Source organism: Octopus bimaculoides, chromosome 18 (assembly GCF_001194135.2).
Source record: "Octopus bimaculoides isolate UCB-OBI-ISO-001 chromosome 18, ASM119413v2, whole genome shotgun sequence".
NCBI lineage: Eukaryota > Metazoa > Mollusca > Cephalopoda > Octopoda > Octopodidae > Octopus > Octopus bimaculoides.
The window spans coordinates 19,705,779-19,717,181 of NC_068998.1; the positions used below are offsets into that span (position 1 = coordinate 19,705,779).

Consider the following 11,403-nt stretch of genomic DNA (forward strand, 5'->3'; position numbering starts at 1 on the left):
GATGTGTGTATGTATAAATATATATTTATTGGGTCATCCCATAAATAATGCAGTTTTTTTATACTTCTTTTATTTTTCAAGATTAAGATAAACAAAGTTCTTTTTTTAATCTAAAATATACTTTCCTTCATTTTCTACAATGCTTTTCCATCCATCTGGTAGATTTGCAAGGCCCTTCTTCCAACTTTCCCTTGTCCATGATGAAAAATACTCCTCTAGTACTGTTCTGATTTTGTATACAGAATTCATATTTTTCCCTCCAAATGATTTTGAAGACTGCAGAATAAACGATAATCATATGGAGCAATGTCCAGCGAATATGGTAGGTGGAGCATCATTTCTCTTTCAAATTGCTCCAGCCTTTGGAATGTTATCTTCGCTGTATGTGGCTGAGCATTATCCTGATGTAAGAACACCTTTCCTCTTGAAACCAAAGATAGTCGTTTTTCTTCTAGTGCTGACTTTGATTCATTTGACTAAAATCCTTCAAGGCAGTGCCCAAGCATGGCTGTAGTCCAGATGAAAGATATGATACCATATCTAAAGCTAAACTGAACCCTTTCCTTCCAAGTTTAGAAGAATCAAAAGATATATTTAGCTTCTAGCAAGTAGATGTGAAATAATTTAGATCTAATTTGTTCACTATATTCAATGAAACCTTACTTTAAAAGTTACAAGAAGAATAAAATGTTTTCTTGGCACATACTCTCTCCTTCCAGCACTGTAAGACAGTTGTGTGATAGATGTATAGTAAAACTGTATCTTATGTATATTCAAGGAATGGTCTTGTGTGTGTGATAGAGGGAGTGAGAAAAAATAATTTTTGATCTTTGAAACAATGTTTTCTTTTTGTGTGTATTGTTAGACGTGACAAAACCTTGAATTTGTTCTCTGTGATGATGCGTAAGAAAATTCGTCCTGAAGATACGGATCTTGATGCTGAAGAAGGAGAAGAGAAGAAAACAAGGACAAAGAAACAGAAAGATTTTGTAAGTTATTTTAAATTGAATTCTCTTTTAAGTGACAATTTATTCAGATTTCATCTGCAAACATGTTTGTCTTTTATCAAAATACTTCAAACTTTTTAAAACTTTCTTTTGTCATCATCATCACTACTACCATCATCTGTTAATCTGTAATATTTTAGTATTGCCTTGACTTTCATGACTACAGAATACTGTTTCTGTATTTCATTTCTGCTACAGCTTTTAACAGACTTAGATGACTGGGCTGTTATGTCTGATGAAGATGACAGGGATGAAGATGATGCTCGTGAAGACAGCGACAATGGTAAATTGTCATTTTGATGATCTTTTTTTGGGGTTGCCTGGAAAATTCCCTTGAATTTAAAAAAATATACTTTGTTGCTAATTAACTTTAAAATTTAAGTTCTTGCATATTTTTGGTAGCTTACAGATTATCAAAAATATGTTCTTAAGCCCTTTAACATTTAAACTGGCCATATCTGGCTCAAATATATTCTACATATTTTACATTCAAACCAGCCAGATTTGGCCTCTCCCACCTACCCTACAATATCTTTCTAAAAAGAAACAATTATGTCATTAAAATCTTGAAGCTATGAGATAATGTATGATTGATTAAATAAACAATGTGAATAAATAAACATTACATTTGATAGAATAATCTGAATGCAAAAGGGTTACATTTTTTTATCACTAAAGAACAAGAATTGATACTAGACTAATGTTGAGCCATTGTCCTAATTAGCATCTAAATTGATTACCCTAAGCTTGATTTCAAAATTGTGAATTTTCTCAACTGTAGAGGTGAAGGTATGATTGTGTGGTTAAGAAGCTTGCTTTGCAACCATGTAGTTTTGGCTGCAGTCTCACTGCATGACATCTTGGACAAGTGTCTTGTGAGTAGATTTTTTTTATGCTGCTTTTGTGTGTTCCCATGACTGTCACCATCTAATTCCATTATTGTGAATTTGAATTGGGAGATTGAGTCATAGTGAACCTTTCATTAGCTGATTACGCAACCATGGATGTATTGCAGTTACTCTCATGATAGAACTTGGTGATCCTGACCATTGATCTTGTATTGCAGTCCAATCAAAAACATCTTACTTGGGAAAACCAAATAAATGTTGGTGACAAGAAGGGCATATGTCTGTAGAATACTGCCTCAATAAGTTGTTCATCCTCTACCGCAGTGGTTTTCAACCAGGGTCCATATTGCCCTTGGGGGTCCATATAAGATTTTATTGTTAAAATTCATGTGCAGTAAATTCGTTATACTTCTACAATACACAAAATATTTTAACCAATTTTTTTAATGCAATTTCTAATTATATTTAATTATAAAAATATAATGGGACTTTTTTTTAAGAATTGAATGGCTATGAGGGTTCTCTCAAGTAAAATAAGAATCAAGGAGGTCCCTTGATAAAAAATGATTGAGAACATGTGCAGTTTAAAGAAGAAAACAATAGTGATTGTGATGTTTTGCTAGAATTTACTGTTATATAATTTTTTCTAATTTATATGCTTTTAAAAAAAATTTTTATACATATATATTAGATAATAAACCAGATAAACCCCAAAAGAAAGATACAAAAACTGTTAAAATTAAAAAGAACTCCAAGAGCAATTCTGATAACGAAGCAATTGAAGAAAGTGATGAAGGTGATTATGATGATCGTGAAGTGGATTATATGACTGACTCAGCCAGGTAAGTATTTCGTTTTTTGTCCACGATTAGTTTTTGGTGTTGCTCAGTAATGATGACTCTTGTGTGACTTGAACTGTCTGCATTTATATGAATGTAGTCATATGCACATTTTTTTGTTTTTTCATTTCACTCTTATTTTCTGGAGTCATAAATGGCTAACTTGGTAGAATGTTTAATCTATTGGCTGCCAAAAGAAGTAATGCAGTGTTTCACCTACATTTTATTAGTCCAATGCTCCTGTCATAATAGGCTTAATTGGCCAACACCTTAGGCTAAGAAGTACTGGTCTAAAGTTTACATCCTGTCAATGTCTTTACATTGTGTCCCTAGCAAGCACACTTATGTCTTGATAGATTTGTTTAATTATTGTAACCTTTGTTATTAAGGACATGGACAAGCTGAAATTATTCTAAAAGACACTTGCCCAGGCACTGGTATGCCTATGTGGTTAAGAAGCTTGCTTCTCAACCATGTAGTCTCAAGTTCAGTTCCACTGCATGGCACTCTGGGCAAGTATTTTCTACTATAACCCTGGGTTGACTAAAGCCTTGTGCATGGATTTGGTTAATGGAAAATGTGTGTACACACACACGCACGCGCACACACACACACATACACACACGTGTGTGTGCATGTGTTTTTAACATCATGTGATAGTTGTAAATGAGCATCACTGTCGTATGAGTGATTTGCATGTTTCCAGTCTTTCATGAAAAATATGTCTAGCCATGGGGAAAATGTTATCTTGCTTGGAAACAGGTGAGGGCTGACAACAGAAAGGGCATCCAACTGTAGAAAATCTGCCTTTTGACCCATGTAAGTGTGGAAAAGTGGTTGTTTGATGATGGTGATGATGATGTGGTGATGGTGGTGGTGCACTGGGATTGAACCTGGAAGCATGTAGCTGCGACCAACTTCTTAACTATACAATCACATAGTACAGATGTAACAAGTTGAGTTGCATATGGCTGCACACACACACACACATACGACAAGCTTCTTTCAGTTTCCATCTGCCAAATCCACTCACAAGGCTTTGATAGGCCTGAAGCTAGAAAACTCTTGCCCAAGATGCCATGTAGTGGGAGTGAACCCTGAACCATGTGATTGGGAAGCAAACGCCTGTGCCTAATAATATAGAAATTATTGAACTATAAGAGAAAATAAAGTGGATGACTTATGATATAGAAAATATGACTGAATTATATATCTGCTATCCATGTACTGTTATTGTTGTTGTTTATTGTGAAAATGAAATTGTATATGAGTTACTGGAATTTTGCCCTTGCAGTAGTATGTCTGAAATTGAGGACCGTGACAAAGAAGAGAAGTATGAGGAAAAAGGTGTTGATGAAGAAACTGGTTTAAGAAAACTGATTGATTCTGAGGCCAGCAGTGATGAAGAGGAACAGAAGAATGAGGATGAGGAAAACGAGGATATAAAAGATGAAAAGACCAAAAAAGGTAAAATCAAACAAACAAACAAATAAAAACATACGTATTTTGATTTGTTGTTTAACCCCGGGGGCCTGTGAATGAAAGGTATTCCTTTTACAATCTGCCTTCTTTCTTAGCAGTATATCTGAGAAGTATATTATCCAATGTATCTGGTTTTTTTTAAATGGTTGGATGTGATTTGAAGGAGATTTTGGCTGCTATGTCTAGCAAGCCAATTGACCCTATGAAGGCTCCCTTGTTGGATGTACATGTTATTAGAATTGGTAACGTTTAGTCGACATGTTTGGTACTACTCACTCCCAAAGGCATTTTTCTATTCTGGTTAAAAGTTGTTTTAAAAATTACCTTAATATAAGTAAAAGAAGAATTCAACATGTGAAACTGTTAATCCAGATATGTTTTATTCTCCCTCTGTTTTCTTTCCTCATTCCTTTCTGTTGAAGGGCATAGTCTTGAAACATCAAAGACTTTTCCATTCTTCCTGAGCATCAAACTAATACACCTTGTTTGTTTTTCCCTCACCTGTCTCTGTCTGTTTTTGTACATTTGCACCATATAGTAAAAGAAGGTTTGGAAGAAACTAATAGACACTTATTGCAAGAAATATAGCTCATAAAAATATAAAGACCCTGTCTTTAGCAAAGTAACATATTAAGAGAAAGAAATGATATAGAGAGGATGTACAGGGGGATGCTGAAAAGTTCCTGGCTTTGAGGGTATCACAAAAGGCCTGGTTGGCAGCCCAACCTTCTGAGTTCTTTTGTAGGGCTCAGAAAGACTGAAGGGCTGCTGCAATAAGTGTGTGAATCTGAGAGGGGAATATTTTGAATAAAATCATAATTAACTGATCCTCCTGTATTTTCTTTTACCCAAGCCAGAAACTTTTCAGTACCCCATCTTATAAATGCTTTACAATAACAAACCCTCCATAGTCCTTTAACTTAGTTACATAAGGGCCATTGATGTCCAGGTCACAAAAGCAAAGTTTGAAGGGAATAGTAGTTGTTTCTTTCAATTTCTAGATTGAAGCAAATAGGAAATAACACTTATTGAACAATGGCAAAAAAAAAAAGTGAAGATTTTGTTATAGAGTGTTTTAGAAGAGTAAGTTATGCAATCATTATAAGAATTCTGCCCAACATTGAGTGGTGAGAGAGAAATATTTACATTAAATTTTAAAGCTTCCTATAACTAACGTAGAAATAACCATTACTAGTATTAAGCTTGTTGAGAAAATTTAACCTCAAGTATCTCATTAAAACCCAAGGTTGGTCCTTTCATTTTGAAAAGTTAGGGACCATAACCGTACGATGCTTTGCCCTATATTGTTATACAACAAATTTTTTATTTACTTCTATTTTACTTGTGTTAAATGGGGGAAATAGTGTTTGTGAATATGAATATGTACATGCTTTTGGAGCAGTTTTTTTTCTGGTTTTGGTTGGATATCTTTTCTAATACTAACTACTCTTTTATGATGATTTCCCCCTCTCCACTCCACAGAAACTCCTCCATTTATTCCTGCTATTCAATGGTTTAACTTCACAGTCACTAAGTTTTCTTTATCACAACTTTGTTTACTCTCAGCTTTGGCTACATTGCTATAAACAACAATACTAGTTCTTTGAAACTTCCTAAGTACTCTTTTGGTTTCTCTTCGTCAGATAGTGACAGCAGTTCATCTTCATCTGGAAGTGATTCTGATATGGATGAGAAACGTACTTCTCAACTCCTAAAGGTAAGTAAATACTTTGCATCCTTCTTGAAAACTGAAATAAGATATACATTACAGTATTGCTCATATATATGAGATTGTGTACACTTAGGCATGCAAAAGAAAAGCTGAATTGCATCAAAAAAGGTCATACTGTTTATTTGGTGGGATTACAAAGGTGTTATGTATTTTGATCTACTTCCAATGAATCAAACGATCAATTCAGATGTTTACTGTCAACAACTAATGAACTGGAGGAAGCAATCAAAGAAAAAGAGCCAGAATTGGCAAATCGTAAAGGAATCGTGTAGAACATGATTCCTTTACAATTTGCCAATTCCACCATGACAACACTAGACCACACATGTCTTTGCCAACTTGTGAAAAATGATTGGAGATTGGTTGGGAACTTATCTTGGAGTGTCATTTTTAAAATAAATCACACCATTGAAATGTCAAAGCTATCAGATAATACATGATTAATTCTACTTAGGGTGAATAAACAAAGATTACATTTGACAGACTAATCTGAACGCTAAGAGGTTAAAACTAATCAGTGTTTTAATTAGCTGCTAACTTTCTTCTTGTATGTCTGAATATGTTTAAATATAAAGTAGTATCAGTTCAGCTCTCCTTTTCCACTTATTTTTCTTGCTATCGGGAACCATTTCACCTGTTATCTATTCTTCATCCATTAATGCTGTTCTCTTCACCCATATTTTACGTTAATTCTTTGCCGCTTCTGAGCCACCAATTTATCTTTCTACCCTCATCACCATACATTTCTCACTCTCCTCATGCACTATGCCTGCTTCTCACTCCACCCCCACTCCTACAACCCACCCATGTCATCTTTCTTTTGTCCTTCCCCGTCTACTGTATCATCAACACTATCCTGCTGTACTCAAGAAGATCCTCTCACCACGACAACAGAATCGAGATCCTAAAATTAAGGTACCCTGTAAAAAACCTTGTTGTTGGTGCCATGTAAAAAGCACCCAGTACACTGTGAAGTGGTTAGCATTAGGAAGGGCATCTAGCCATAGAAACCAAGCCAAAACAGACTATAGAAGCTGGTGTGGCTCCTAGCCTTGCCAGTTCCTGTCAAACCATCCAACCCATGCCAGCATAGAAAATGGACGTTAAATGATGATGATGATGCTCTTTCCTTTTTTTCTACTGCTTTCCTTTACCTCTTCTAGCTCATGCATCGTTGGTCATCTTCTGCTTCTTATGAACCATTCCCTTCATCCACCCTTCAACTCTGCCCCGTCTTTACAGCTGTTGTCTACCTCCCCATCTCTTCACTCATTCCCCCGCCTTTTGCTCTCCCATATTTTCTTGCAACCATTTATCCACCCACACACCTAGTTCCTCTGTCCCCACTCACTTCTCACCTTTTACTGAGTGGGACCACCTGGACACCTCATCACCACTGTTGATTTCTTTCCAGCTCCACCTAATCGTTCTCAGTCTCACTTCTAAATATGAATAACCATGTAGTTTCTCTACAGCAAGAAACATACTCTCTCCTCTTCTCTCATACTTTAACCCTTTAGCATTTAGACTAGCCATATCCAGTCAAAATATTCCACATGTTTTATGTTCAAACTGGCCAGATCTGGCCTCTTACACCAACCCCGTAATATTTTTAAAATAAACAACCACTTCATCAAAATCTTGTAGCTACAAGGTAATGTATGATTAATTCAAAACAATGTCAATAAATAAGGATTACTTTTGACAAAATAACGTGAATACTAAAGGGTTAAACACTCACATCCCCCCGCTCCATCTCTTAGCACAAAGTTCCCAACCCTCTCAGGGTTCCTTATTCTTGTAAGCTGCACTGCACCCTCACTCGTGCTGGTAACACATAAAAAGCATCCAGTACACACTGTTAAGTTAGTGTTAGGAAGAGCAATCAGCCATAGAAACAATGCCAAAGCACACACTAGAGCATAATGCAGTCCTTGGACCCATTGGTTCCCATGAAACCATCTAACTCAGCAAGGAACATGGGCAATAAATAATGATGATGATATTTCAAGCTACGTTTTATTATCTTTTGTTTTACTGAATGAAATGATTTTATGTTGTAGATTAAAGAGAGATCCAAAAAAGTTCTGGAGAAGAAAGCGGCTCCTGCTTCAACTGCTTCTTCTGCAGCACAACCTGAGGAAAAGAAAGGTAATTAAGCAAAAATATGTAAATAATGATAATAATAATAATAAAATCTGTTGTATTGGGTGCTTTTTACATGGCACCAACAACAAAGTTTTTTTACACGGTACCTTAATTTTAGGATCTCAATGTTAAAATCTGCTGGAACATATTCAGAAGGAATATGTATGTCATCATTTTGATTTTTTCCTGTTCACTGCACATATGATTTATTAACTAATGTTTGATTTTCCTGTTATTCCAGTCCTCCCACAGAAACGAAAAGCTGAACCAGAAACATCATTTGCAAGTAAAAAAGTGCGAACTGAGAGTCCTGTTGGGAATGTTCCATGCACTAGCAGGTTTGTGTTGTTGCTCTCATAAATTAATAATAATGTTGCTTTTTGTCTTATCTTATTTTTCTTTTTTAAGTTATTAACCATTTACATTGGTCTGTGCATGTTGTCTTGAGTTAAAATTCACTGCAAAGCATTTTATTGTCTATTTAAGAGAGACAATTAGTTCTTTATGCTTTAGTTCATGTTATAGTTTCAACTGAGTACCAATACACATGGAAATATGACGGTAGTTGGGGCAGGAGTAGGAGTTGTTTCTGATTTGGTTACTTCTACGAAACTGGAGCTAAACAGTAACCCTTAATAGATTTTTAGAACCATTGGACGCATTTACGTAAATGACCCCCTTCGGTCATGAAAGACCATGGGATTGCACCTAGAATTTTCCTTCCGAGGCACAAGTCGGGGCAAAGTTGTTTGTAGAAGACCAGCAGTCACCCATGCATGCCTGTCTCCCCTCTCCATGCCACCGATGTTATCCAAGAGAAAAGCAAAAGCCGATACAGCTTGGTACCAGTGATGTCACAACTCATTTCTACAGCTGATTGAATTGGAGCAATGTGAAATATAGTGTCTTTACATATTAACTTCTAAGTCCCAACTACTCTTGTGTGGAGTAAAATTCTTGTTTACCTGTTAGATTCCCTGATTTATGGAATAAACCTTGTAAATAAAAGCAATTTGTGATAAATAACATGTCTAGGCCATGAATTCAACAATAATTTTGCCACAGCTACTGGCTTAGCTCATTGTTGCATGTAGCAGTGTGATTGAGATGTAAGGTTTTTTGCCTGATATATACAAAAACTTTTATCCAGGTGTCGCTGAAGGCACTGGCATGGTTGTGTGGGTATCTTGCTTTCTTCTCAGTCATGTGGTCTTGGGTTCAGTCCCACTGTTCAACACCTTGAATAAGTGTCTTCTACTATAGCTGCAGGCCAACCAAAGCCTTGTGAGTAGATTTAGCAGACTAACTGAAAGAAGCCTGTTGTATATGCATATACATTTGTGTTGTGTTGTGTTTGTTCCCCCACTACCACTTGACAACCAGTGTTGGTTTGTTTACATTTCCATAACAGCAGTTTGACAAAAGAGGCCAATACTGCGGTTGATTCAGTCAACAAAAAGTTCTTCAAGGTGCCTTAGTATGGCTGCAGTCTAATGATTGAAACAAAAGATATAAAATTATATACATATATGCAGTTTATATAATGGTTGTTAAATTCTAATTTTTTTTGTCTCTCTCTTTTTCTCATTACAGTGAAGGAATTTCCGAGGAGAGTATCCGGCGTTATTTAATGCGTAAGCCCATGAGTACAAAAGACTTGTTACAGAAGTTCAAATCGAAAAAGTTAAATATGACCAATGAACAGTTGACCAACTGCATTGCACAGCTGCTGCGCAAAATCAATCCTGACAAAATGACTATAAATAAAACTCTTTATTTGTCATTGAAGAAACCTGAGTAATAAGTGTATAATAGTAATAATGATAATAACGATAATAATTATAATAATAATAATATAAACATTTTAATGAATGAAATTTTAAAAAATGTAACTTCTAGAACTCTGTGTTAAAAAGAAAAATATGTAAAAACGCTGCTCAAAAATGAGTAATTAAAACATTTTCTCTGAAAGACTATTTAACAGATTTGAGCTTGAGCAAAATGAGAAGTGTTTTAACGAAGTGTCTTTTTTTTTTAAGATAATTCTATAGTTTAATGAGAAATATTATTATTCTACCTCCAATATATTTTAGTAATTTGTCTACATCTTAGCTGAAGATGACTCAATGAATTCTTAGATTGAATTTCTCATTCCGATTAATGATTTTTTATATTTTTTGCATTTTTTTTTTTTTTTTGATGGTGATCTTGAAATCAGATAAAGCATAACATTACAAAAAACAAGCCAAAACCCATCACTTTTTATAAATATTATAACAAAGAGTAATAATTGCAATGGAACAATGACATTTTTTTTTTATTGTATGTCATCATCATCAGCATCCTTTTACATCTGTTTTTCCATGTTGGCATGAGTTGACTGAGTCTCATCACTGGTTGTGTTCTGCACTACTTTGCACACAGAGCAACAGAAACCAGCCAAAATTATTGTTGTTTTGATGTCTTGTAGTGTGGATTAGGTGCATTTTATCATGCCACTACCAGCACTAGAGATGTTGTCCCATGCAGAGGGGGGAATGAAGCAGCACCCTTTACTTTGAATCAGTTCTTATTTGGAGTTACTGCCCTCCTAGATAGCTTGTAATGAAGCTTGCAGCACCCATGCCTTCTGCATTCTATTTTGTTGTATGATTCCTATTGCTTGATGATCATCCTATCACCAACCACTATATAGAATGTACTTGGTGTATTTGATCATATTATTGGCTCAAGACAAGTTGTCCTGTACCAGATGACTAAAAAGATCATGCTACCCTTTTATCAATTCCTCTTCAAAGTTACTACCTCCTAGATGGGTAATCTACATTATAAATTGTGCAGCCAATTATTATATGCATATTTCAAAATATATATTCTTGATCTTCATTTCTCCACCTGATCAATGCTCTCTGAGCAAGAAACTCAGAGTGGCATCAAAGTGCAGATGAGAATCACCAACTTTGAATGAATAAACTCTACTATATGTATTAAGTACTTTCTCCATTTATACTCTCGAAAGTGTGTGTATATACATATGATTATATTATATCTTTTTTTTTTTTACCTCTATAAAAATTTAGTGCTATGTACTGTTTTAAAGTTAATCTCCATATTGCATATGTGTGTTTTGAATATATGCTATTATGTACATAGTTTTGTGTGTACAGAAATTTGATGCTGAATATATTGTAGTGTATGTATTTATAAATGATCGTAGATTGAAATGAATTGCTGTATTATTTGTTAACTGTATGTGTATGCAAGTGTATATACATATATATTTTATATATATATATATATATAAAATATATATATATATATATATATAAAATATATATATATATATA

At 34.8% G+C, this 11,403-nt stretch overlaps 1 protein-coding gene across 1 annotated transcript in view; it reads left to right on the forward strand.

Annotated features, from left to right (window-relative positions):
* LOC106881049 (general transcription factor IIF subunit 1) overlaps positions 1-11,043 on the forward strand; it is a 19,694-nt gene extending 8,651 nt beyond the window's left edge. Inside the window, exons 6-13 of the mRNA XM_014931257.2 lie at positions 866-989; positions 1,206-1,290; positions 2,547-2,697; positions 3,989-4,161; positions 5,820-5,893; positions 7,972-8,059; positions 8,298-8,394; positions 9,650-11,043. Coding sequence (XP_014786743.1) covers positions 866-989; positions 1,206-1,290; positions 2,547-2,697; positions 3,989-4,161; positions 5,820-5,893; positions 7,972-8,059; positions 8,298-8,394; positions 9,650-9,857 — 1,000 coding nt within the window. The 3' untranslated portion in view covers positions 9,858-11,043. The remainder of the gene's footprint in view (positions 1-865; positions 990-1,205; positions 1,291-2,546; positions 2,698-3,988; positions 4,162-5,819; positions 5,894-7,971; positions 8,060-8,297; positions 8,395-9,649) is intronic.
* Positions 11,044-11,403: the final 360 nt, after the last annotated feature.